This window comes from Amphiprion ocellaris, chromosome 9, assembly GCF_022539595.1.
Source record: "Amphiprion ocellaris isolate individual 3 ecotype Okinawa chromosome 9, ASM2253959v1, whole genome shotgun sequence".
Lineage (NCBI taxonomy): Eukaryota > Metazoa > Chordata > Actinopteri > Pomacentridae > Amphiprion > Amphiprion ocellaris.
The window spans coordinates 2,779,930-2,807,825 of NC_072774.1; the positions used below are offsets into that span (position 1 = coordinate 2,779,930).

Sequence of the window (27,896 nt, forward strand, 5' to 3'; positions counted from 1 at the left end):
GTTGCATGTTTTTTTTGAGTTTAATGCAGACAGTTGACATTCCAGCTGCAGGTTTCTTATCGGTTTTTAGGTGGAAGCTGATCTTTAATCTTGCTTCCTCCTTTTCTCCTCCTGATAAGCGTGTTTGCTGAACCTCCACCAGCTGATTTAAAGATCCTGTTGCCTTTATTCTCCTATGTAAGAGGCGATCAATGAGCCCGATCGACGACGATACAGCCCCTCCTCCTCCGATAAACGCTTTTCTCTGCACACATTAACCAGTCTGTGCTCAGATTTGTTGGCCACAGAATCCAGTTGTTCCCGTCGGGCAGGTTGCAGCGGTGAAAGCAGAGGGAGGGCCGGCGGCGGCTGAAAGAGGAGGAGAAAGCTAACAGAAACCAAAGATGACTGTTTGAACAACATGGATCCAGCCAAGCCCAGGTAACCGCTTTAAAACTGAAGCTTCTCCTGCTCTGGTTCCGCTCCTGTTGATCTGTACAGGGTTTGGATCTCCTCAGGTGATCTTCCAGGTGTGTCTGTGGGCCTCAGGTGAGCAGACTTGAGGTCAAACTGTTGACGAGTCGCTGCTGTCGTCAGTCTTTGATGACAGATTAGTGGAGCTGTCAGTCTGCGTCTCAGACATGAGTTAGTTCTGTTAGTAGACGGTTAAACACAGAGAGAAATTCTTGTCTGAAACCTGAAGCTGCAGCAGGACGTGATGCAGCTGCTGAGCTCCGCCAAGTGAGTCCTGGAGTGACTCACCTGCACAGGTGAGCTAGCAGCAGCTGTCAGACTGCTGGTTCTGTTCAGTCCAGGAGGCTGCAGCTGCTTTCTATCTAGACCATCGACACAGAACCTTTAGTTTCACCATGCTGAATGTATCTCCAACAACCTGCTCCTCTGTTCACTGTTTCTGAGCCATGATGCACTTATGTGATTCATCCAGCAGCTTTGATTCTCAGAGTCTCCTGTCATCTCCGTTTTGTGTCTTGTTTATATCATTTTGTGTCTCATTTTTGTCATTTTTTTTCTTGGTTTTGTGACAAATTTTTCTAGTTTTTGTCTTGTTTTTAACGTTTTGTGCCTTGTTTATCTCGTTTTGTGTCTCAGTTTTGTCATTTTGTGTCTAGTGTTTGGTAGTTTTGTGTCCTGTTCATGTCATTTATGTCTCAGTGTTGTCGTTTTTTAATCTAGTTTTTAACGTGTCTCGTTTATCCCATTTTGTGTCTTTTTTATATCATTTTGTCTAGTCTGTCATTTTGTGTCTTGGTTTTGTTGTTTAATGTTTCACTTTTGGCGTTTTGTGTCTCATTTTTGATGATTTGTGCCACGTTTTTGGAGTTTTGGGACAAATTTTTGTCTTGTTTTTAAAGTTTTGCGCCTTGTTTATCTAATTTTGTGTCTTGTTTATGTCATTTTATGTCTCGTTTTTTGCAGTTTTGTGTCTCATTTTTGTGATTTTTATGTCTCAGTTTTGACGTTTTGTGTCTCATTTATCTCATTTTGTGTCTAGTTTTAGTCATTTGGTGTCTCGTTTTTGACATTTTGTGTCTCAGTTTTGTTATTTTGTGTCTCGTTTTGACATTTTGTGTCTCTGTTTTGTCATTTGTGTCTCAGTTTTCTCATTTTGTGTCTAGTTTTTGTCATTTTGTATCTGGTTTTTGTCATTTTGTGTCTCGGCTTTGTCGTTTTGTGCCTCGTTCACCTCGTTTTGTGTCTCGTTTATGTCATTTTGTGTCTAGTTTTTGTCACTTTGTGTCTCATTTGTGTTATGTCTCTTTTTTGTGACAGCTAAACGTGGTTTGTCTGCTGTGCGAGCCTCCAGTTAGAGTGAAATTCTACATTGTTTAAGTTTGTTTTCGTCTTCTGCTGGTTTGATATTATTTAATTATTTAATTGGACGTACATTTTCTTTTTGGAAAAGGTTTTAAATATCTATCAACTTTTAACTCTGAGCAGATTTTATCATTTTTCTTCACTGTGGTTCATTTTCAATCTAAAGTCCTGCAGCTCTTTGGAACCAGAACAACATGAGGAAGGAGAGAACTCAGAGATATCTTCTGTCAGTTAGAACGATGGAAACCAGAGAAAATAAACATTTATTACTGATTGTTTATTTCACAGAGAACCTGGATTTAACGTTCTGGTTCCCCTACGGGAATAAACGTCGTCTCCACATACTGAAGATATTTAACCGCTGACATATTTACAGCTTCTATAAACTTGCCAAGACGCTTTAGTCCTTTTATTGTCTCTTATATTTCATTACGTGTCTCTTTGTAGTGTTTTTGTCTCTATATACTTCGTCTATAGGCTTGTGTCTCGTTTTTTTCAGTTTGTGTCTCAATTTTGATGATTTGTGTCTTGTTTATCTCGTTTGTATCTCATGTCATTTTGTGTCTCGTTTATGTCGTTTTGTGTCTCGATTTTGCTGCCTGTTGTGTGTCTGTTTGTTGTGTGTCTGTTGTGTGTTTCCTCGGTAAGTTTAGTGTTTTCATCACAGCGATGATCTCCAACCTGCTTTGAGCTCTGACTGTAAATCTATCTGTGCAGCTTCACTGCTGTCTGTAAAAACAAACTTTAAAGTTTAGATCAAACAGGAAAATGATTTCTAACAACAGACCAACAAACTGTGACTCTCAGACGAGGTTTTATTTTCTATCATTAAGGATCAGAACCAGAACTGTGTGGACCCACTGAGTCAAAACGTTTAGCTGCTGTAATAATCGACCGTTTGTCTGCAGCTCTTCTTTAAAGGCTCTGAACTCTGGATCAGGACACGAGGTTCTGATGGACGAGCTCAGAGACCTGCTGGATGCAGACAGACCGAAGGACGCTGAGTCCAGAGAGACGGACGCTGTAAACGGAACCATAGCCGCAGAACCCAACCAGAACCACCGGGGGTCAGTAGACCGACTCAAGTTCCACACGCTGGGATACCAGGTGAGTTACAGGAGGAACGGGTACTTTTACTAGAGTACAGGTACTTTTACTGGAGTACGGGTACTTTTACTAGAGTACAGGTACTTTTACTGGAGTACAGGTACTTTTACTGGAGTACAGGTACTTTTACCGGAGTACGGGTACTTTTACTAGAGTACAGGTACTTTTACTGGAGTACAGTTACTTTTACTGGAGTACAGTCAAGTACAGGTACTAGAATATAGTCAGGTACTTTTACTAGAGTAAGGTCAGGTACAGGTACTGGACTACAGTCAGGTACTTTTACTAGATCAGTTATTTTTACAAAACATATGACAATCATATGTTTTGTAACTCAAAAACATGATGCATTATTCAGAATTTTCCAACTGCTTGACAAAATATAGTTTATTGGTGATGATTTCATTCATTATTCTGGATTATTATTCTAGATTATTATTTTGGATTATTACTCTGGTTTATTATCCTGGTTTATTATTCTTTATTATAAATCTCGAATTTTATCTTGGATTATTATTCTGGTTTATTATTCTAGATAATTTTTTTGGATTATGATTCTGGTTAATTATTCATTTTTTTCTGGATTATTATTCTGGATTATTACTCTGGTTTATTATTCTGGATTATAATTCTGGATTATTTTCTTGGATTATTATTCTGGTTTATTATTTTGAATTAATCTATTTCTCTGTAAGGTCTGACTGTTTTCTTTTACTCAGCAGAGTACCAAGAACGATTACCATTCTGGATTATTGTCCTGTGTTATTTTTGTAGTTTATTATCCTGGTTTATTGCTAAGGTTTATTTTTCTAGTTTATTATTCTGGAATATTATTCTGGTTTTATTATTCTGGATTTTTATTCTATATTATTAGTCTGGATTTTTGTTCTGGTTTATTATTATGCATTATTATTCGGTTTATTTTTCTGGATTATTATTCTGGATTAATATTCTGGATTAATGTATTTCTCTGTGATATCTGACTGTGTGTTCTTGTTCTCAGCGGAGAACCAAGCAGAAGGTGGTGAGGGACTTCACCTCGGTGAGTAAAGGATCTTCAGCAGGAACCAAACCCAGAGCGGCGCTGAGGCAGGTTCTGTTCAGCCAGGGAGCCAATGAGAAGCCGTCTGAGGTAGTGAGGTCATCAGACACATCCAGGCTTGTTGAGGTTGAATCCTCCCAGTTTCGAGCTCGACATGTGACCACACATCTGTCTCCTGCTCAGGATCGAGGGCAGCTGGACGTGTTGAAGCAGGAGCTGGAGGCCTTCGCTGTTCCTGTCAGCCTGAGGTGGACGTGGCAGGAGGAGAACCGAGGAACCTCTCTGGAGAACAACTGGACTGACCTAGTCCGGTCTCATGCTGTACGGCCTCACACTGATTTTCTTATTTATTCCAGCTTCATATTTGTCAAAAAAGATCAACCTTCTGAACCGCGACGGGTTTTTATAGATTTTCTATCTTCAACAAACTGCCAGGATTACATCATTTATCAGTCAAAACAAACAGAATCACTGGATTTCAACAGTTTCCATCAGGATAGTTAACCAGAATTAAGTTTAAAATTGACACTTTTCATCTAAATCTTTTATATCTAAACAGAAAATAAACAAAAGACAAAGAATTCTGAGCTCCTAAACAGAACCAGGATTCAGCTGTAGCCAAAAGTCAAAATTAAATACTGTTTGGATCAACTGGGCTGAAGAATGTGCAGATAAATTAAATTAATAAATGTCAAATAAAGATGTAAACAGTCAGATATCTGCAGTTTGTTCCAGAGTTTAACGTATGTGGAAATGTGTTGGACAAGAGGATTCCAGGTCCTAGGAATAAGAAAAAGAAAATAATAAAATAACTATAGAAAAAGAATTGAAATTTATACATCGAGAAAATAACATGCACACAATAGTGCATATTATTGTATTATATTATTATAGTGCAAAACGACAACCTGCTAAAATGCGAATACCTTTTTTTAGGAATGATTGGACGTTTTTTGAAGGATTTGTAAATGACAGAATGATCTCGTCATGTTTTACTGTAAAATATCTGCACATTTCAAACATTTCTTTAAATAACGTGTTCCTCCTCAGACCATGTCCAGGATGCAGAGACACCAGCAGGAGGCGCTGTGGGAACTGATCCACACTGAGCTGAGCTACATCAACAAGCTGCTCATCATCAGAGACGTCAGGCTTCTACCTCTACTTATTATTATTAAATCATGTTATTACTGTATTATTATGGGATGTTATTCCAGCTGCTCATCATCAGAGACGTCAGGCTTCTACCTCTACTTATTATTATTAAATCATGTTATTTCTGTATTATTATGTTATATTATATTGTTCTAGCGGTTCTGACAGTCTGTGTTCCTCCCTCAGCTGGTCATTGCTGCTCTGGAGAACCTGCAGCTCAAAGGGTTCCTCCTGGAGGTCAGTCTGAAGTTCTGCTGTTGGTTCTGCTGGTTCTGTTTGACTGTTGGTTCTGATGATTCCTCTGATCCACTCAGCACGGCAGGATGGAGAAACTCACGTTCTGTTTGTTCTGTTGGTTCTGCTGGTTCTGATGGTTCTGTCTGACTGTTTGTTCTGTTTGTTTTCTTTGCTGTCTTGGTTCTGTCTAACTGCTGGTTCTGCTGGTTCTGATAGTTCTGTCTAACTGCTGGTTCTGCTGGTTCTGATAGTTTTGTCTAACTGCTGGTTCTGCTGGTTCTGATAGTTCTGTCTAACTGTTGGTTCTGCTGGTTCTGCTGGTTCTCAGGTGAGCCCCCAGCTGCTGTTCTCCAACCTGCCCTCCATCATCAAAGCTCATCAGCTGTTCTGGCAGCAGATCATCTTCCCGATGCTGCAGGAGGTCCGGAGGTCCGGAGAACCCTTTGACCCGCTGAGGCTGGAGGCCGGCTGCCTGCAGGTGGGATTACTGATTACTCACTGTAACTGAGTACTCTAATACTGACTCTGACACTAACCGAGTACTGCAATACCTACTCTGACAGTAACTGAGTACTCTAATACCTACTCTGACAGTAACTGAGTACTCTAATACCTACTCTGACAGTAACTGATTACTCTAACACCTACTCTGACAGTAACTGATTACTCTAATACCTACTCTGACAGTAACTGAGTACTCTAACACCTACTCTGACAGTAACTGATTACTCTAATACCTACTCTGACAGTAACTGATTACTCTAATACCGACTCTGACACTAACTGAGTACTGTAATACCTACTCTGACAGTAACTGATTACTCTAATACCTACTCTGACAGTAACTGATTACTCTAATACCTACTCTGACAGTAACTGATTACTCTAATACCGACTCTGACACTAACTGAGTACTGTAATACCTACTCTGACAGTAACTGATTACTCTAATACCTACTCTGACAGTAACTGAGTACTCTAATACCTACTCTGACAGTAACTGATTACTCTAATACCTACTCTGACAGTAACTGATTACTCTAATACCGACTCTGACACTACCTGAGTACTGTAATACCTACTCTGACAGTAACTGATTACTCTAATACCTACTCTGACAGTAACTGATTACTCTAATACCTACTCTGACAGTAACTGATTACTCTAATACCTACTCTGACAGTAACTGATTACTCTCGGCTCTGTGGCTTCCTGAACCTGTTTGTTTTGGAGGTGTGAATTTATTTACTCAGATACGTCCAGAATGTGTGGAGGCGATTTTATTTCCTACATTTCAGCAGAAAATCATTGCTAAATATGAGGTGTTGTTGCACCGCATTTATCTGACGGCTGCATTCACACGCTACATAGCAGGTTAACGTTTTCAAAAATCTACTTGTGCATCTAGAAGATGTTGACTCGCACAAAAATAACACAAAAAAATCAGAACAGTCGGGCTGTTTGGTCAGAAAAAGGAGAAAAATGTGGATGAAATGTCTTGTTTAGTCCAAAGATCTTCAGTTTACTGTCATCGAAAGCAGAAAATAGTCACATTGAAGAAGCTGCAATCACAGAATTTAGACTGTTTTTATTACAGCATTAATCAAACTGATTAATCATTTATCAAAGTAGTTGGAGATAATTCAATAGTGGACTGACTGACTGAATTCAAGTCAAGTCAATTGCATCCGACGGAATTAGTCAAAAGTTCTTTGCCTTCCAGACCAGTGTCTTCTTCTATCACCTTCCTTAATGTTTTGCTAGGCCTGCCAGCCCTTCTGATAGCATCTGGTTTCCATAACAACGACCAGCAGCTTCATTGTGTCTCACCACATGTCCATCCAGGACTAGTCTATTTTGCCTGATGATGCTTGACAAGGCTGGATGTGGGCCATACAGCGACTTGTTGGTGAGGTGTGATTTCCAGGAGAAGTTTTGTACCATCTGAAACATTCTGGTATCTGGTGGAATGGTCCCATCAATTCTTTTTGAGAGTGTCTTCATTAATGACCAGGAGTCGGATCCATAGAGCAAGATGGATTCTATTGACGTCTTGAATACTCTCATTTTGGTGTCGTTTTAATTGTAGATATCCATATTGTTGACAGAGAGTGCAATGCTCCCCAAGCTTTACCAATTGTTGTTTCTATATCATGTGCCGTGTTGGTGTTGCCTCCAACATACAGGAAATCATCAACTATTTCAGTTTCTGACCCATGTAGTGCATGCAATGTCTCCTCAGATGTTGGGTTGAGGTGCATGAACTTCGTCTTTCCAGCATTCAGGAAGAGTCCAATCTGTCTTGTTTCTCGATCTACCCGTCTTCTGCTTCACTGAGTTTCCAGGAGGGCAACATCATCTGCAAATGCAAGTTCTGGGAGGACTTCTTCAAGGCATCTTCTGCTTTGACAACGATTTAGAGTCAGACCATCGGAGGGCACTGTTGCATTCCTCAGTGCATAGTCCAAGCCGATGATGAAGATGAAAGGCGCTCGAGGGTTTCCTTGAAGTATTCCGGTGTCTGCGTTGCCCTCAGGAGTCTTGACTACAGAAGTGTGGACATGCATAACTTTTATTGCTTCAACAATAGAGTTAGTAGAATCTGGAACATTTTGTTTGTGTTAATTGAATTGAATGCCTTCTTGGAATCAATTAAACCAGTATCCAGTAACCAGTTATCCGCAGCAGCAGAGGTGACTCTTGGTCTTCCTTTCCTTGAAAGAATCTAAAATAGTTATTTCACACTTTTTTGTTTACTACATAATTCCATATGTGTTCATTCATAGTTTTGATGCCTTCAGTGAGAATCTGCGATGTAGAAAGTAGTAAAAATAGAGAAAAACCATTGAATGAGAGGGCGTGTCCAAACTTTTGACTGGTAGTGTACATTAAAAAAAAGTTTTAACATGCATCTTTTATGAAAAATGAGTGAATTATCTTCACTGAACCCTGACCTGTGAGAGCTAAAGAACACCACCGCACTAAATATTGATTAAAATTGAGTTAACAATGAAATATACATCGTCCTTACTGGGATTTTTTTTTTTGGCTTTCTACCATTTTTGGATAATTAAACATGACCCAGGGACATCATTGCTGTTCCTGAGAAACGACCCTAACAGGAGGATTAACTGGAGGAACGTTTAGTTTAATCAGAACTAAAGTAAACTTTCCTTCGTGTTCCTCTTTAATCCTTCCGCTTCTGTTTGTTCTCAGTTCCACGAGCGCTTCTCGTCCTATCAGCTCTACTGCTGGGAGGAAGAGAACAACCTGGAATTCAGCCGGCCGGCAGACCGAGAGCAACGCCCACTTCCTCACCTACGTCCAGGTGAGCAGCAGCAGCAGCCAATCAGAGCGTAGAGCTCTGTGACCCAGTTAGCAGCTGAGTGGAATGCAGCGGTTTGAGTGTTTTCATGAGTCTGTGGGTGAAACCAAACATTCACCGACGTCTGCAGCAGATGATTCAGAACCGAAAGCAGAACGCTTCTGGGAAAAGCTGAAGCTGAGGCTGAGCAGAACTCAGGAGAGTCTGGACCCAAGCACAGTGAACAGTTGTGTTGTTTTAACACACAAACACAACACAACGCAACACAGTGAACAGAGTTGTGTTGCCTTTGTGTGTTAACCAGGTTTCATAGTGTAACAGTTACACACTCAGACTGGACAATTAACAGCAGGAAGGTTCTTATCAATCATGTTGTTCTTGTTTTGTGTCTTTGTTAGCTGTTTTGTGTGTCTTTTTGCATGTCTCTGTAGTTGTTTAGTGTGTATTCGTAGCTGGTTTGTGCACATCTGCAGTTGTATGCATCTTTGTGCATGTCCTTCTATTTGATTGTGTCTGTATCGTGTTTTTGCAAGCCTTTTTTGTTGTTTTGTGTGTCTTTTTGCATGTCTTTGTAGTTGTTTGGTATGTATTCGTAGTCGATTTGTGTAGATTTGTAGTTTTTGTGTGTCTGTTGTTGTTTTGTGTCTTTTTGCATGTCTTTGTAGTTGCTTAGTGTGTATTTCGTAGTTCTAGTTTTTTGTGTGCCTGCTGTTTATTTGTGTGTCTTTTTGTATGTCTTTGTAGTTGCTTGGTGTGTATTTGTAGTTGGTTTGTGCAGATTTGTAGTTTTTTGCATGTCTTGCATATCTGTAGTTGTTTTGTGTGTCTTTGTAGTTGTTTAGTGTGTATTCATAGCTGGTTTGTGTAGATTTGTAGTTGTTTAGTGTGTATTCATAGGTGGTTTGTGCACATTTGTAGTTGTTTAGTGTGTCTTTGTGCATGTCGTTCTATTTAATTGTGTGTCTCAATAGTGTTTTTGCAAACTGTTGTAGTTGTTTTGTGTGTCTTTGTTGTTGTTTTGTTCATATTTCTAGTTTTGTGTGCATTTGTATTTGTTTTGTTGCATATCTTTGTAGCTGTTTTGTGCATATTTGTATTTGTTTTGTGTGTATTCGTAGTTGGTTTTTGTAGATTTGCAGTTTTTTTGTGTGTCTTTGTTGTTGTTTTGTACATATTTGAGGATTTGTGTGTGTTTGGAGTTGCTTTTTTGCATGCCTTTGCAGTCATTTTGTGTGTCTTTGTTGTCTTTCTGCAGGTCTTTCTCGTTAGTTGTGCGTCTCTGCAGTGTTTCCGCAAGTCTTTATGTTGCATGTCTTTGTAGTGATTGTGTGTCTGTTGGGCTAGCAGGAAGTGATACCTGGTGGGAGTTCCAGGGTCACACAAACAAACACTCTGTGCTGTTGTGTTAGTTTTAGTTCCTCTTTCGTCACTTCTGTTTTTATTCGTCAAAGCTCTGGGCTCGCCGACAAACAGCAGACAGGACTGTTTGTAAAAGCACCGAGCAGAAACGCCGATGTTAAAGTCTGTAGTCAACACCTGACACGTCTCCATGGTTACCGAACACCTGACATGTCTCCATGGTTACCGATCACCTGACATGTCTCCATGGATACCGAACACTTCCAGCCGCTTTAAATCCAGAGCTTGAAAGATTTCAGTCATTTGTCTGTTAAAAAATAGAACAAAATTTAATAACGTGCGTGTGTGCGTGCGTGTGTGTGTACGTGCGTGTGTCTGTTGTGTGTGTGTGTGTGTGTGTGTGTGTGTGTGTGTGTGTGTGTGTGTGTGTGTGTGTGTGTGTGTGTGTGTGTGTGTGTGTGTGTGTGTGTGTCAGTGGGTGGAGACTCACTCCCAGTGTGAGCGGATGCGACTCGGGGACATGCAGGCTAAACCCCACCAGAGGATCACCAAGTACCCGCTGCTGCTGATGGCCGTGCTGAAGAACAGCCAGGACCCCCACATACAGGACGCAGTCCGAGGCATGGTGAGGGCATCATCATCACACACACAGGGTCTGATTCAGGGTCCCCTGCAGCTGTCTAGTGTGAACAGTTTTATAGTGTCTGATTCTGATTCATTGTTCCCTGCAGCTGACCAATGTGAACAGTTTTACAGTGTCTGATTCATTGTTCCCTGCAGCTGACCAATGTGAACAGTTTTACAGTGTCTGATTCATTGTTTCCTGCAGCTGACCAGTGTGAACAGTTTTATAGTGTCTGATTCTGATTCATTGTCTCCTGCAGCTGTCTAGTGTGAACAGTTTTATAGTGTCTGATTCTGATTCATTGTCTCCTGCAGCTGTCTAGTGTGAACAGTTTTATAGTGTCTGATTCTGATTCATTGTCTCCTGCAGCTGACCAATGTGAACAGTTTTATAGTGTCTGATTCTGATTCATTGTCTCCTGCAGCTGACCAGTGTGAACAGCTTCCTGGAGAGCATCAACGACTACCTCCGGCTGAAGGATGAGGAACTTGCTCTGTCCATCTCAGCTCAGAGGGTCGAGGGCTACGAGGTGGAAGGAATCAGCGAGGAGATCGACAAGGTAACACGAGTGTGTGTCTACAGTGTGTGTCTGTTGTAATTGTGTGTGTCTTTGTTGTTATTGTGTGTGTTCTTTGTCTGCTGTCAGCACGTCAGAGAACTCTGCAGGTTCGACCTCACCTGTCCGATCAGAGGAACCGGACCTGACGTGGTCCGGAAGCTGCTGCTGGAGGAGAACCTGAAGGTCCGAGGCAGGAAGGACAGTAAGGTGAGCACAGCTGCTGGTACTGCAGAACATGTTTACTGTCTGCAGAACATCAACATTTTTTCTCTGTGAAACATTAGTCTGTAGAAAATTAACATTTATACACTCAAGAACGTTAGTCTGTAGAACATTAACATTAATTCTCTGTAGAACATCACGTCTGACTTGTTGTTTCCTCTGGTGCTGGTGCAGCTGGAGGTCGTGGCTCTACTGTTCTCTGATGTTCTTCTACTGACCAAAGTGCAGAAGAAAGGAGAACGTCTGAAGATGGTCCGACCTCCGGTGGCCCTCGACAGAACCAACTGCATCGCTCTGAAAGACGGCTGTGAGCAGAACCTTCTTATAGACCACTTAGAGAACACTTCCATTCAGTCTGGACAGATACTAACTGAACTGTTCCTCTGGTTCTGTCAGATTCTTTTGTTCTGGTGGAGGTTGGAGAGCTCCAGAGTGTCATGAACGTCCTCATCCTGGTCTCCAGCACCTCAGAGAGCTGCTCCACCTGGGTCTCCACCATCCACCAGGCCAAGGTACCAACTACCGCTTTGATAAGGTTCTAGTGTGGTTCCACTTTCAACATCACAACAGTATCAGTCTGGTTTGGAAGAACCCAGCAACTTCTGGATGGAAAAATAAGTTTTGCAAAGTTCCTCCTGTGGTGGAACTCTGATAAATGGAACTCTGATAAAAACATCTGGAAGAGTTCTTATTGGTTCTCACCTGAATCACAGAATTACAAAGTGATTGAAAGCTTTTTAATCTCTGTCTTCCATCTTCAGGGAACTCTAAGGAACCTGAGGCAGAAGGAGAACAACAAGCTGGAGAATCTGAAAATACACCAACCAGAGTCCAAAGCAGTTCCAGATCTGAAGATAGACGATGTGGAGACAGAAGGAGAAGAAGAACCTGTCAGACGTCCATCAGGAACGTTTGTGAAGAAGCTTACTGATGAACTGATAACTCCGTCAATAAACGGGTCCAAAGAGGCAGAACCTCCAGACGAGGTTCCCTCTAAAGACACCGGAGCACCGTTCTGGCGCTCCCAGTCCAGCAACAGTCTCCGTAAAAAAGAACAGAACCGCATTTTGGTTCGACAGGAGGACTTCAGAGGGTGTGAGTGGATAGAGATGGGAGTGAGAGGAGAGCTGAGGAACCAACAGGAGGACGAAGCAAGAGTGGTCGAATCTCAGATAACAAATCAGCCAAATGTGACCTGGAACCACCAAGTCCAATCTGCACCGAACCTGAACCATTTCACCCACAGAACCGCTGCACATCCAGTGAAATACAACACAACTGCAACACACCAGCTGATGGTTGGAGCTCTTCCAGATGTGGACTACCCAACAGATGAAAACACTTCACAGCTTCATCACCAGCCAGCAGCTTCCAGGGAGATGAATCCTCAGTCTGGAGATGTGGAATCATCTCCAGACGCCTGGAGCTTCTCCAAGAACCTTCGGTCTCCAGGGTTACGGAGGAAGAGGCTGGTCAACACCAGTCACAGTCCATCAGCTCGGATGTCCAATCGGTTCGTCCAGAGACAGACCTGGACCTCCTCCAACAGCTACCTGTCCTCCAACTCGGACTCAGAGTCTAACCTGAGCATGAAGAGGAACTCGTTGCCCTCCAGCAGCTCAGAAACACATCGGGTTCTGAAGCTGAGCTCCCTGAAGCCCAAGCAGGGGATGTTCTGGAACGTGACCGACAGAACCTCTGCAGATCTACACATCAACTCTGAACCGGAGCTGCCAGATCGGAACCTCCAGACCGAGAGGCCCAAAATGAAGACCCAGAGAAGCGCCTCCATCCCCAACATCATCATAGAAAGAGGACTCCATCAGCCCTCTGGCAGCCTGTTTGCTCCTCAGCATCCAGAGGACACACCTACTCCTGGATACAACTGTAGCAAGCAGCCCTCACCTCTGAAGGGCCTCCTGGAGAGAGCCAGGGACAGGGACCGGGGGGCAATAAAGAGGGACAGGAATGTCAAGACGGTCCATCCCAGGTCCAGGTATCCTCCATCACCTTCCTTCTCCACCACACCTTCTCCTCCACCAAGCGAAGGAGACCGAGACACTGAATGGCAGGAGGTGGAGCTTCAGAGACACCGAGCTTTAACCGTCAGCAAAGGATGGAAGGAACAGCTGGTGGACGGAGACGAAGACGACAAGAGGAACAGGTCAGTGGAGGAACCTGGTAACTGGTAGACTAGTGGATGGATGGATGAATGGATGGATGGATGGATAGATAGATAGGTAGACGGATGGACAGACAGCCAGACAGGTAGGTAGGTAGAAAGGTAGGTAGATTCCTAGTGTTCCTAGATGGTTCCTAGTAGGTTTCTAGGTAGTTCCTAGATGGTTCCTTGAGGATTCATTCAAAGTTCTTGAAATGTTCCTGATGGACTGACCTTCATGTGTTAAAGTAATGATGGACTTCCTTGTAGGTTCCTGGGTAGTTTCTAAATGGTTCCTTGATGATTCCTTCAAAGTTTTTCCAATTTTCCAGACAGACTGACCTTCAGTTCTTAAAGTAATGATGAACTGTCATTTCTCTTTCCTTAGCTGATTGGTTCTTGCCATAATATGGATTCTAACAGTTGTCAGATAGAGCTGTCAACTGTGGACCAAAATGACTTCTGCACAACACAACTGATGGTCCCAACCCCATTAACCCTCGTGTCATCCTGTGAGTCAAATTAACCCGTTCTGAAGTTTGAAAATGTGGAGAAAAAAATATAGATTTTCGCTGTGAAACTTCTGATGTCCACATTTTCAGCATTTTTGGGAAATTTTTGAACAGTTTTTGGTGGAAAAAAGAATTGTGTATATTATATGTAATCACTTTAGATATTTTTAGGATTTTTTTGGAAGATTTTTATTCGTTTTTGGAAAATATTTACAAGAATTTTCTTGCCAAATTATTATTATTATTATTATTATTATTATTATTATTATTATTATTATTATTATTATTATTATTATTATTATTATTATTATTATTATTATTATTATAAAACTTTTAAGGGAAACTTTAAAGGAATTATTGGAATTTTCTTCCTGAAGGTTTTGCAAATTTTCAGAAATTTGGGGAATTTTTTTGCTGAATTTTTGGATTTTTTTCAGACAAGGAAAAAATATTTTTTGGTGCCTGTAAATGAAGACAACAGGAGGGTTAATAAGGCAAGAAATTCCACAAATGAACCTTGACAAGACACACCTGTGAAGTGAAAACCATTCCAGGTGACTACCTCACTTGAGCTTCACTCAAAGTAGTAATCAAAGCAAAGGGTGGCTGTTTTGAAGAATCTAAAACCTAAAACATGTTTAGAGTTATTGCAAAACTGTTTATTTGCTAAATAATTCCATATGTGTTGCTTCATAGTTCTGATGTATTCATTGACAATCTCCAATGTAGAAAGTAGTAAAAAAAAAAAATACAGAAAAGACTTTGAATGAGAAGACATGTCCAAACTTTTAAGTGGTTGTTTTCGTCAGCGATCCAGCCGATAAAACATGCAGCTGGTGTTTCATTTCTAAACTTTACATCTGACTGATCATTAACTTAGTTAACCTCTCTGGTTAGTCTCCATCAGTCTGAATCTCCACCGCTGAGTAAAACCAGATAATTAGGAGGAAACAGAAACATCTGCAGCATCAAACTTTCTACTGAGCTCAGCTTTAGAGACACTGGTTTTATTTAAGCTTCATTTACATTTTAGAGATTAATGAACAGAAATATATTCAGCAGCACCATGGATGACTTCTTTAACCCTCCTATTGTCCTCATTTACGGGCACCAAAAAAATATTGTTTCCTTGTCTGAAAAAAAATCCAAAACTCAGCAAAAAAATTCCCCAAATTTCTGAAAATTTTCAAAACCTTCAGGAAGAAAATTCCAATAATTCCTTAAAAGTTTTATTTAAAAAAAAAAAAATCCCCCAATTTGGCAAGAAAATTCTTGTAAATATTTTCAAAAAATGAGTAAAAATCTTCCAAAAAAAATCCTAAAAATATCTAAAATGATTCCATATATATCAGTAAAACTTCTAATATTTTCTTTAAGAACATTCACATAAAAATCAACCAAAATCCAGCGAATTTCGCTGGATTTTGGTTGATTTTTTTGTGAATGTTCTTAAACATTTTTAACATTTCTTTTTTTCCACCAAAAAATGTTCAGAAATTTCCCAAAAATGTTGAAAATATGGACATCAGAAGTTTCACTGTGAAAATATATTTTTTTCCCACATTTTCAAACTTTAAAACGAGTCAATTTGACTCACAGGACAACATGAAGGTTAAGCAGCTGCAGACAGGCGACACTGAAGATTCATTTATTCACTTTAAACCCTTTAAATAACAGTCAATATGCAGTCTTTTCTCAGTGTTTTACTACTTTGATTGTAAACCTATTTAAGCCGTCACAGCTTCGGTATTGAAATGAGATTCTGTTTGTTCGGTGGAATTTGAAGCTGCTACTGAGATGACTTTTCTGCTCACTTTGTTCTGTGAGAATGGAAACTTCACATTAGAGCATTTCTACCCACAACGTCCTCATTGACACGACAGATGCAGCTTTTTATCTCAGAGAACGTTTCACATTTTCATGCATTAGTTCTAAAAAACTGCCTCCAGATGTCCAGGTTGTTTCTGTAATTGTTTCTGATGGTGACTCTGTAGTGAATGAGTGAAAATTAAAGATGCAACTGATTTCTCATCTTCTTCGAAATGCACTAATTTGCTTCAATTTACAGCACAGAAATCTAAAACCTGAAACTGTTTTTACAGAAGGGATTCTGAATATTTCTTTTATTGCTCCATAAATCAGAAAACGGACAAGAATCCATTTCTCTAAGTTTTTGTGAACAAAATACTGCATAAATCAGGCTGTGAGTGATAAAAACCAGAAATCAGACAGGTAAAAGTTTAACGGATATGAGCAGAAACCTCCCAGTTTATTACTGAAATCTGTCTGCTGAGCTCAGTAATTCACAGTTTAGTTTCAAAATGTTTTCAGGTAATAATTCCAACAGAATATGAGTGTTTTTCAGTAAAATGGAGCCCTGATAACAGAATAAACCCACAGATGAAGAACATCCACCCCAGTGGACAGTCAGTTTCACTCGGAGAAAAAGACAGAAATAAAACTGCGATCAATGTTTTCCTTCATGATATTTTACTGTCATTTTATGATTTATGGTAATTTAGTGACCTTTTATGGTAATGTTGTGTGTTTTTGTGGTTGTTTAGTGTCTCTTTATGGTAATTTTGCATCTTTTTGTGGTTGTTTAGTGAGTCTTTATGATTGTTTTGTGTCTTTTGATGGTAATTTAGACTTTTTGTGGTAACTTTGTGTGTTTTTGTGGTTGTTTAGTGTCTCTCTATGGAGGTATGGTCTGCTGAATCACAGTATCACAGTCGTTTGATAAGTTTAGGATTATTAAAACAAATGTGATCGACAGATACTTTATTTATTTACAATCTGCAGTGTTTAAGTGACTAATTCATCAGTAATTCAAATGTTGTCATTAAACCGTCCATTTCTGCATAATTTTACTTGAAACTGGCCGGTTTGCCGTAACGTTTGCGTCTCTCTGCGTTCCAGCGTGATGTTTGCGGACGGTGTGAACGTCGACTGGTCCGGCTGGTGCTTCGACGATGACGAGGTCATAGCTTATCTTCATCCCGGACACGAAGGTCTTCTGGAGGAAATCAGCCGATCACTGGTGCTGTGGAACCTGGAGGAACCTTTTGAGGAAGGAGAGTGTTGTCAGGTGTAGAAACCTGAAGTTAAAACTCAAACTAGCTGATGGACTGCAGTTTCCACACAACAAACTGAACATAAATCTGTAATTAATGTAAAATAGTACAGTATTTTTTTAGTGTTTTTCTAAATCGGTGTGTTTTATTTATATGTGAGATGAAGCCCAGAGGGATTCAGACTGTAAATAACAAATTAAACCAGATTTATTTCTGTTCAAAGCACTTTATTTCAGAAACATTTGGTAAATATGCAATTAAATGGTTCAAATATTTACAGCTGAAATATTTACATCTTTATTCGGTTAAAACGGTGAAACAGCTGCTACATCTTCTGCTGTGAAATATTTACAAAACTGTGCAAAATTAAATCTCCCAACAAGCTGCAACATAATAGAAAATCAACTTTAACCCTCCTGTTGTCCTCATTTACAGGCACCAAAAAAACCAAAAATCCTTGTCTGAAAAAAATCCAAACATCAGCAAAAAAAATCCCCAAATTTCTGAAAATTTGCAAAACCTTCAGGAAGAAAATTTCAATAATTCCTTTAAAGTTTCCCTTAAAAGTTTTATTTAAAAAAAAAAAAATGGCAAGAAAATTCTTGTAAATATTTTCAAAAAAATGAGTAAAAATCTTCTTAAAAAAATCCTAAAAATATATAAAGTGATTCCATATATATCAGTAAAACTTCTGTTTTCTTTAAGAACATTTTTAACATTTCTTTTTTTCCAGCAAAAAAATGTTCAAACATTTCCCAAAAATGTTGAAAATGTGGACATCAGAAGTTTCACTGTGAAAATTTTTTTTCTCCACATTTTCAAACTTTAAAACGGGTCAATTTTGACCTGCAGGACGACACGAGGGTTAATGTGGTTTTATTTCCTGGCTCGGTTCCTGTTCTTCTCCTCTCGTTCATTAGAGATGTTATGAACCATCGTCTCCAGAGCAGGATACTGAAAGATCCTCTTCCTCTGCAGAAACACAAAGGTCATGATAAGAAACAGGATTTAATTCATGGATCATTCCAGAACTTGAGGACATTTTACATCCCACCTATCAAACTTCAAATAATCCAAATCCTAAAACATGCAGTTGTTGTAAATGTTCTTGTCCTGAGACCATATCTAAAAAAAACTAGGAGAAAAGAATGTTTGAAAATATTTTAAAATACCAAATAAGTCTGGAGTTCCTCCTAAAATGACATTTTCCTCTTGTCCCTCCACCCTGATGACCAAACTAAATCTCTAATTAAACAGTTAAAATCAAATTAAAATCTCCTTTTTTTGTGTGTTTTTTTCATTGATGTCTCTTGTAATTGTGGGAACATTTTTTAATCAACATAATATTTTAAATAATAATTATCATACATGGAACGTGTCCCACAACATTCCTGTTGATGATGTTTTGTCATTTTCTGTCTTGTTTTTGTCGTTTTCTGTCTTGTTTTTGTCATTTTCTGTCTTGTTTTTGTCATTTTCTGTCTTGTTTTTGTTGTTTTATGTCTTGTTTCTGTCATTTTCTGTGTTGTTTTTATCATTTTATGTCCTGTTTTTGTCGTTTCCATCATCCAACAGTGTTCCTACAGAATGGGTAGAGCAAAGCTATGTCCTCTCTTCTATTTTTCATATTTTCATCACATTGTCAGGCTTGATTGAATGTCTCCCTCTACCTCATATTATCAGGATCAGACTAATTCTTTGGACTGTTTTCCATCAGTCAGTTTGTCCTCTTGGTCAGCAGTAACAGCAGCTAAATATCTAGCTTCTACTGCTGAGAAAAAGATCACATTAGCATGGATTAGCAACCCTGTTACTGTGATTAGAGTAGGGTTAGCAAACAACACAGAAAACATGGAATAAAAATGCTACCATTGATGTGGAAGCTGAGCCAATCAATACCTATTATTGATGAATGTGGAGCAGAAAACTGTAAAAGTGAAGGTTTATTTTTCAAACATTTTGAAGCCCAGATGTCCTCCAGTTCTGAAATGATCTTATATAAATTCAGGCCATTGTTCAGTTTCCACTGAAACTGATGGAAAACATTTTCTGGAAACAAATGCGATCATTTTTTGATCTTCAAAGGAAAATAATAGTTTTTAAAAAGCTACGAGTATGAAAAGTTTTTTACCCTTTGGTGGTTTTTGTACATCTGAGCCAGAACCAGCAGCAGAACCAGGAGCAGCAGACTGAGTCCAACCACAGTAGGCGTGTTCCGGGACGGAACCGAGGATTTACCAGGTCCAGTCAGACCTCCTGCAGGAGAACCAGCAGAAAAACCATCAGAGAAAAGCTCACTTCATAAAAGTGTATTTTAGTTTAGTCTCTTGTCCTTCTTGGTGTCTCTTTATGGTCAATTTGTGTCTTTTTATGGTTGTTTAGTATCACTTTATGGTAATTGTGGATCTTTTTATGGTATTTTATGTCTTTTTATGCTAATTTTGTGTCTTTTTGTGGTGGTTTAGTGTCTTTTTGTGGTAATTTTGTGTCCTTTTGTGGTAATTTAGTGACATTTTGTCGTAATTTTGTGTCTTTTTGTGGTTGTTTAGTGTCTTTTTGTGTCTTTTTGTGGTTGGTTAGTATCTCTTTATGATTGTTTTGTGTCTTTTGTGATATTTTATGTCTTTTTATGGTCATTTAGTGACCATAAAAGTGGTAATTTTGTGTCTTTGTGTTGATTTTGTGTCTATTTGTGATTGCTTAGTGTCTCTTTATGATTGCTTTGTGTCTTTTTGTGGTTGTTTAGTGTCTTTTTATGGTAATTTATGGTAATTCTCTTGTTCTTCCTCCTCAGTAAACATCTGCTTCCCATCTTTTCACCTTCCAACTTGTTTTTTGTTCCTTTTTTGAGCTGGAGGTAGAATTTAATTTTCTTAACATCTGCTGTAGCTGAACTAAAGTTATATCTTCATGCCTTCTTGTGAGTCTTGTGTTCTTCTTTGCAGAACAGAACCAGAACCCACCTATCAGCTGAGCCTGGTGCGTTATGTTTCCCAGAACTCCTTGTTTCCCGTAGAAGCGGCAGGTCCACTGGTTCTGCTCCGACTCCGGGCTGATTCTGACCGTCTTCCCCTTCAGGACGGATCGGACCGACTCGGTGCCGTTTGGGTCGGAGGTCGTCTGGACCCAGTCGTACTTGGTGACGTCGCTGGAGTCGCTCAGCTGGCAGCTCAGCGTCACAGAACCTTTTTCCTTCGTCTGGACGACTGAGAGGAAACAGCAGAAGTTCAGAGGATTTATGGTAAAAATATTTCATTTCTAGAAAATGATTTTGTGGATTTTGCTCAAACTGAATCTGTATAAAACGCACTTTGAGCGACGATGAGCTTCATGTTCCGAGCCAGCCTCTGTCCCTCCACGGTACCAGAACACCGGTACCGGCCTTCATCCTCCAACCCGACCGGGTCCAGACGGGCGGATTTATCCCAGGGCAGCTGAGCCGGAGACGAGGAGGAAGAGAAGGAAGCAGGAAGTCGGTCGACTGCAGATCTGAACAGAGAAGTGGGTTTCAGTTTCTCCCACAGAGACTCTGAAGGCTTTAGGCCCGGAGAGAAGATGCAGGGCAGCGAAGCGGCAGAACCGACGGCAGCGTAAAGACGAGCATCCTCCCTGGACGGCTGCAGGATTCCTGTCGCACGAAGACAAGTGTTTAACCCAGGGGTGTCAAATTCATTTCGGTTCAAGCCCAGTTTGATCTTAACTGGGCCGGACCAGTTAAATTACAGCATTTTAATCCATAAAACTCCAGATTTTTCCTCTGTTTTTGTGCAAAAAAATATGTTCTTCAAATGTTCACATTTAATGTACAAAACATTATGAACAACCTGAAGTTTCTTCAGAAAAATTCAATTTCACCTATAATATGCCTCAGTTTATCATTTACACATTACAACCTACAGATCACAGAGTGTCTACAAAGGAACACAACATTTAGTCACGATAAAAACAACAACAATCAGACAAGAAAAGAAAAAAAACAACAAAAACGAGACAAAATATTACAAAAATGACACACAAAGCAGCAAAAGAACAATCAGCAATAAAATATTTTACTTTATGATTAAAACAACTTGTCCAGAAATGATTTTAAATTTATAGTTTTACAAATTTACAATCTGCAGTTAATGTCTTCTCTGGAATTTCTGCACTTTGAGGGCTGCATTGGACCGTCCAGAGGGCCAGTTTTGGGCCGCGGGCCGCATGTTGGACACCCCTGGCTTAGAACCTGAAGAACCCGAGGCTGGGCTCAGGTTCCAGCTCAGAGTCTCACCTCTGACGGTCAGAGGCGCTGAAGCTTCGACCCGTCGGCCTCCAGACGTCACCTCACAGCTCCAGTTCCCCGACAGCCTCAGACTGGCATTCACCACGAGGCCTGAGGAGGTTCCAGGAACGTACGGGCTGCCGTTCAGCCTCCACCTGAAAGAAGCTTCGTCAGGCCGAGGACTCACGTCACAGCCGAGCGAGACGTTGTTTCCCCACAGAGGAACCGAAGGAGACACTGACACTGAGGACAGAGATGAATCACCAACACCCTCACAATTAACCCAAATCCTTCATCATCCAGTTATCTTCTGCAGGAACCAGTTATCTAATCAGCAAAAATGACACGATTCATCAGAAAGAATCATCAGATTTTCACATTTCTGATAGGTTTAGAACCACCCATCAGAAAAATAAACCAAAATCACTTCATTCTGAGTGTCTCATTTAAACATTATCCAATAATTACAGAGGAAAAGTCTGGAAACATGGAGACAAAAAAAAAAAAACATCTACAGGATGAGGAGACAACAGAGAGACAAAACTGTCACAAAGAGACAAAACGACACAAATGAGACAGAAAACAACAAAACTGAGACATAAAATGACAAAAAGAGGCACAAAACGACAAAACCGAGACACAAAACTGAGACACGGAACGACAAAAATGAGACACAAAATAACAAAAACGAGACACAAAACGACAAAATAAGACACAAAATGAGACACAAAATGACAAAACGAGACACAAAACGACAATAATGACACAATAAAAAACACAACGAAACACAAAACGACAAAAAGGAGACAGAAAATGACAAAAACGAGACACAAGATGACAAAAACAAGACACATTTAAGCTCAGATTTGGTTAATTTTCCTGATGGAACCAGAGATAGCACATGGTGCGTTCAAAGACCAGCTGAAAGTTGAGAATCTTTTGGTTCTTATTCTGTTTTTACAGTTTTTGGCTGATAAATGGGGTCATTTTGGTGATTTTTTAAAAAAGAAAACACGTCTTTCAAACCCATCGGTGGGTTTCTCTGTTATAAAGTGTTAAAAAGTGAAACCTAACTTATTTACTACCTCAACTATGTGCAGATGGATGCCGGTTTGAACAACTGAGAGCTTCTCACCTGTCAGAACTCTGAGTGTGACGACACTCTGAGTGACCCAGCGTCCGACGTCCACCATACAGGTGTAGGTTCCTCCGTCCTCCTTGGTCACGGCGTCAATCTGCAGGCTGAAGTCTCCTCGTTCAAACTGCTGGTGAGGACACTGGACCCGCTGGGTTCCCTTCTGGGCCCAGCTGGAGCCCCGGTACTGCAGACCGCTGCGCTGCTTCCTCCACACGGTGCTGCAGGGACAGGACAGGTGAGGACAGGTGAGGACAGGTGAGGACAGGTGAGGTGTTAACGCTACAGCAATACATCTGACTCATCGACAATGTACGTGTAAGAATATTTATTAAAACAAGAAAAAAATTATAGAATATAAAGCCAATAGAAAATAAAATAAAGCCACTGTATAAAAGTAAAACTAAATTAAGTAAAATCACTATATATAAAGTAAAATATAGTTAATAAAATAAAGCCAGTATATAGAAAAAATAAAGTAAAATAAAATAAAAATAAAACAAAGCGACCTCATCAAAAATGTTATTAAATTAAATCAAACCGCTGTACACAAAATTAAATTAATATTTAATTTTTGATAATTCAGCCACTCTACATGAAATTAATTTTAAATATAAAAAATTAAATACTACAAGGTTCAATTTAACTAAATTAAACAAAATTTTATTTTATATAATTAGGCCACTGTACATGAAAGGAAATTAAAATATACTAAATTAAATAAAATTAAATTGAATCAAACAAAATTTTATTTTATTTAACATAATTCAGCCATTGTGCATGAAATGAAGTTAAAATATACTAAATTAAACAAAATTTTACTTTCTATAATAAAGCCACTGTACATGAAATGAAGTTAACATATACTAAATTAAACTAAATTAAATTAAATAAAACTAAATGTTATTTTATATAATTAAGCCACTGTACATGAAATAAAGTTAAAATACACAAAATCAAATTAAATCAAAATCAATTTTTATTTTATTTTATATAGTTCAGCCACTATATATGAAATGAAGTTAAAATATATTAACTTAAATAATTTCAATTATGTATTAAATTAAAGTAAATACTATACAAGCAATTAAATTTAATTAAATTAAACAAAATTTTATTTTATATAATTAAGCCACTGTACATGAAATGAAGTTAAAATGTATTATATTAAATTAAATTAGGTTAAACTAAATTTTATTTTATTTTATATAATTCAGCCACTATATATGAAATGAAGTTAAAATATACTTTTTTTTAATTTTTAATTTTTTTTAACCTTTATTTATACAGGTAATCTCATTGAGACATGGGATCTCATTCTCAAGAGAGAAACAAAACAACAGCATATTGAATCAAAATAAATCCCTGTACAGGAAATAAAATGTTATTAGAAATTATTTAATTGAATTTATCCACTGTACATAAATACTGTAAGACTCTGGACAGATAACGCGTTAAAGTCTGCGGTTTTATTAATTCCTCAGCCTTTAGATGGTGTTTTAGATTTTAAAGCTCCATCATGTTTTAAAGACTATTAGACTGAAGCTGGACTTTAAAAGAAGATCAAATCCAGATGTTTCTGTGAATCCTTCTGCCTGGTTTGAAGCTCCTCTAACTTCTTACCCTCCACGTTCTTTACTCCAGATGATGGCCGAATCTGAGGACAAACTGCGGCATTTACAGGGAAGAACCGCCTGAGAACCGGCGGCGACCAGAACCTCCACCTTCTCAGGGCGAACATCTGCAGCAGAAACATCAAGTTTCCTCAGAAAACTCATAAGAACCTGAAGGTCGGTGCACCTCGGTGTGAGGATGAAGGTTACCTGAGATGAAGAAGAAGAGGAAGATCCCCCCACAGAGGAGCTCCGGTAGCCTCATGCTTCTGTTTTGGTGGAAACGTTGAGCGTCTGTGAGTTCCTTCCTTCTGCTGCAGCGTCTGTGGTGTTTCTGGTTTTATGAGCAGCTGTGGGCGTCTGGTGGTTCCTCGTCATGTGACTGGAAACTGTCAGACGCTAGCAGGGAGTCCCACCTCCGCCCTCGGATTCTCTCACCTGCTTCCTCCTGCGTCAAACTCTTCTTCTGAAACATCTCCACGTTTGGTCTGCAGCTGTTGTTGTTCCTTCGTGAAGTTCTGATGTTCTCCGAGCCGTTCTGGTTCCTCTTCGCAGAACTTCTGCAGGTTTCTGTGAAACCGAGCAGCTGCCGGTTAGTTAGCTGGTTAGCCTGAGGTGCTATGATGGATGTTCATGAAGGTGAATCATCTCCCCCTTTCTCGTTGATCTGTTTCCTTGTCGTCAGAAAACAGAAACCTCATTAGAAGATTAACATCATTCATTAACCTAAATATTACAGATATTTCATCCAATCAGAGAGCAGAGCACCATGAAGCTCTAGAGCTCTTATTTCATTGAGGACCGTTGTGTTGTTGGTGCTGTTTTGTGCGTCATTTATTGTAAACAGATGAATGTGGACCACAGAGGAGATGAATTTTTATTACAGTAACAGAGACATCAACACAAATATAAATGATGATGAAGTTTCCTATGAAATTCTAAAGTTGCGGACATCATTCACTGTGTTACATGAACTGTTCCAGTCTTGCCCTGACAGTGGCACATTTCCTACACACTGGCAGAAACCTGTTATAAAACCTATTCCTAAGCATACAAGAAATGACCCCAAGCTGCCTCTTAGCTATAGGGGTATGGGTCTAATTAAAGCTGCAAGCAGTGTCGGTTGGGTCCTCGCATCCTTGTGGCTCGGCTTTCCCACGTGTGTCCACGAGCTGACACTGCAACTGAGAGTGTATTTCGGCCTATGGATGTGATTATGACTGGATTCTGATCACAAATGTAAAGTCTGAGGCAGATTGGAGCATGTAGAGGGTAGTTAGACAGCACTTCCTGTTTGACGGTGAAACATCCACAATGGCCACATTCCGCTGGTCACGATTTCTACGCCTTCAGATTTTTGCTGAGCAATTTGATAACTTTTGATCACCCATGACTGGTGTACATCCTGGACAAATTTCAGCTCTCTCGGGGTTAGCCTGCTTGAGTTTATAGCTTTTGAAAATGTACAAAAATGACAAAAAAATGTCCAAAGAATCAGAGAATCACAAAAAAACATTTAATTGGGACATCTCCAACGGTCAACCCTGGGCTAATGAGCTAAAAATCTGTATTTCATTTGAACAACTCATCATTTATTTGTGATAACAGGTTATTCTGTGATATTCAGGTGATGAGGAGGAATATGTTCCTTAGGCTTAGAGAAAAATGGTCTGTTGATATTTAGTATAAACCAAAATTACAAACTTATTGTCTTATAAAGGACAGATACGGTGTGGAACCTGAGTGCACGGCAACACTCAGGAAGCATTAGCTTTAGAGACTGGGAGGTTTATTGCTGCTCCAGAGAACGGCACACTTTGTTTGATGTGTTATTTTATGTTTTACTGTTCTCTATATGAGGATATCAGGGAGGTACATTACAGTAGGATGTCCTGTGTTTATTTTGATTTCTCTTGGTTGGATGGCCATGAAAACTAGAGTTATGTTTAGAAGGGGAACCTTTTCATGGCAGAATTTCTTTGCCAGGCAACATGTTTAGTTTGAGAACTGAGCAGCAGAATAATGTGTGTTTTGGATGTATTACTGCAATGCTAGCATACTGGTGTCTTGTAAACCCATGAGGATTGGGCACACTTCTGTGCATGATGCGAAAATAAAGAAATCATATCATATCATATATAAAACAAGAAAAACAAAACACAGAATGACTCCAAAGAGACAAAAAACCAACGCTTTAATCCTGCTAAATAAAGTATTTTATATCTAAAATCTGAGATTTAGATACTAATAATTCTGTGTTCATTTAATTAAAAAAATCATCAAGAGAATAAATATTTTACAGTTTAAACCTGCTTTTTTCCTTTACATAGTTTGTCTGTTTGTTGTTAATTTAACTGTAAAACTTTCAGAATTAAGTGAAAAGCAGCAAAACTTCACATTCAAGGAGCTCAACTTGATGAATATTTCATCGATTTTACATATATTTACATAATTAGTCTGATAAATGACTCAGACTTTCAGAGTTTTTAGCCCACGGTAGATTTTCCAGACCATTAACATGCCACTGTACCACTGAGTTAAAACGCAGATTAAACGTATTCATTTTCACACAGTTTATTTTATTCGTTCTGTGTCGTTCTTTGTGTGTTTGATATTTTTTTCAGTGTGTTTGAGGAGACTCTTGAATCCATATGACAGTTTCTGTTTCTGTTGTTTTGTGTCTCATTTTGGTTGTTTTATGTGATTTTGAGACAGTTTTGTTTATTTCTGATCATTTTCTGTTTGTCTTGTTTTGTGTCATTTTGTGTCTCCTTGTGACGGTTTTGTCTCTTTGGGTTCATTCTGTGTTTTGTTTTTGTTGCTTTTTTTGTCTCTTTGGGGGCAGTTTTTCCTCCTTTCTGTAGTTTTGTCTCCACATATTGTGGATATTTAACTGTTGACGGCTTCTACAGGTTTCACTCGACTCTGTGATTTAAAACTACAACTGCAACATGAACGCATTTATCAGCTGCAAACTGTGAAAACAGAAGAAAAGTTATCAGATTTTTTGACTTTCGGCTGCTATTTGAACATAGATGAGATAATTCTGATGGGTAGATGCAGATTCTCCTGGAGCGCGGGGGTTGAAAGCTCAGAGCTGTTTGTTCTCACAGAGTTTCCTCATCGTTTCATCTCCTCCACCTGAACATGAAACACATTTAAACCCTGCAGTAGAAGCTGTTCGGGGGCTTCAGGTGTTTTTTGTCTCTTTGGGGCCATTTTGTGTTTAGTTTTTCTTCTTTCATGTCATTTTGTGTCTCTTTGCGACGGTTTTGTCTCTTTGAGGTCATTTTGTGTTTTGTTTTTCTTGTTTTGTGTTATTTTGGGCCCATTTTGTGTTTAGTTTTTCTTGTTTTGTGTCATTTTGCTTCTCCTTGTGACAGTTTTGTCTCTTTAGGGTCAATTTGTGTTTTGTTTTTCTTGTTTTTTCACCTCTTTTGGGTCAATTTGTGTTTTGTTTTTGGTGGGTTTTTTGTCTCTTGGGTCATTTTGTGTTTTGTTTTTCTTGTTTTGTGTCATTTTGTGTTTTGTTTTTCTTGTTTTTTGTCTCTTTAGGGCCATATATCTCCTTGTGACAGTTTTGTCTCTTTGGGGTCATTTTATCTTTTGTTTTTGTTGTTTTTTCATCTCTTTCTCCTTTCTTTAGTTTTGTAACCACATATTGTGGATATAACAGAAGAAAAATGATCAAATC

At 39.2% G+C, this 27,896-nt stretch overlaps 2 protein-coding genes and 1 long non-coding RNA gene across 4 annotated transcripts; 2 read left to right on the forward strand and 1 right to left on the reverse strand.

Moving 5' to 3' along the window:
• The first annotated feature begins 126 nt into the window (after positions 1-126).
• plekhg6 (pleckstrin homology domain containing, family G (with RhoGef domain) member 6) lies at positions 127-17,409 on the forward strand. The gene is given in 16 exon segments (XM_023296023.3): positions 127-420; positions 2,724-2,922; positions 3,926-4,054; positions 4,148-4,285; positions 5,015-5,110; positions 5,306-5,356; positions 5,685-5,834; positions 8,573-8,641; positions 8,643-8,684; positions 10,516-10,665; positions 11,090-11,224; positions 11,312-11,431; positions 11,621-11,753; positions 11,843-11,958; positions 12,208-13,610; positions 17,039-17,409. Coding segments are annotated over 16 exon segments (3,126 nt in total). The 5' UTR covers positions 127-400; the 3' UTR covers positions 17,214-17,409.
• Positions 17,410-17,772: 363 nt separating this feature from the next.
• Positions 17,773-24,541, reverse strand: LOC111586341 (lymphocyte activation gene 3 protein-like). 2 transcript variants are annotated; one of them, XM_023296024.3, is made up of 8 exons: positions 24,413-24,541; positions 24,213-24,330; positions 22,590-22,810; positions 21,464-21,697; positions 20,504-20,821; positions 20,157-20,399; positions 19,325-19,449; positions 17,773-18,165 (listed from the first exon to the last, which is right to left on the reverse strand). In XM_023296024.3, exons 1-8 carry the CDS (start codon positions 24,465-24,467, stop codon positions 18,070-18,072), a joined length of 1,410 nt encoding a protein of 469 aa, XP_023151792.2. In that variant the 5' UTR covers positions 24,468-24,541; the 3' UTR covers positions 17,773-18,069. The 2 variants fall into 2 exon arrangements, with proteins under 2 accessions (XP_023151792.2, XP_023151793.1); XM_023296025.2 differs by lacking the exon at positions 21,464-21,697.
• On the forward strand, positions 22,696-26,770 carry LOC129349661 (uncharacterized). Its single transcript, XR_008602744.1, has 2 exons — positions 22,696-22,837; positions 24,234-26,770. It is a non-coding gene; the product is annotated as an uncharacterized LOC129349661 (long non-coding RNA).
• Positions 26,771-27,896: the final 1,126 nt, after the last annotated feature.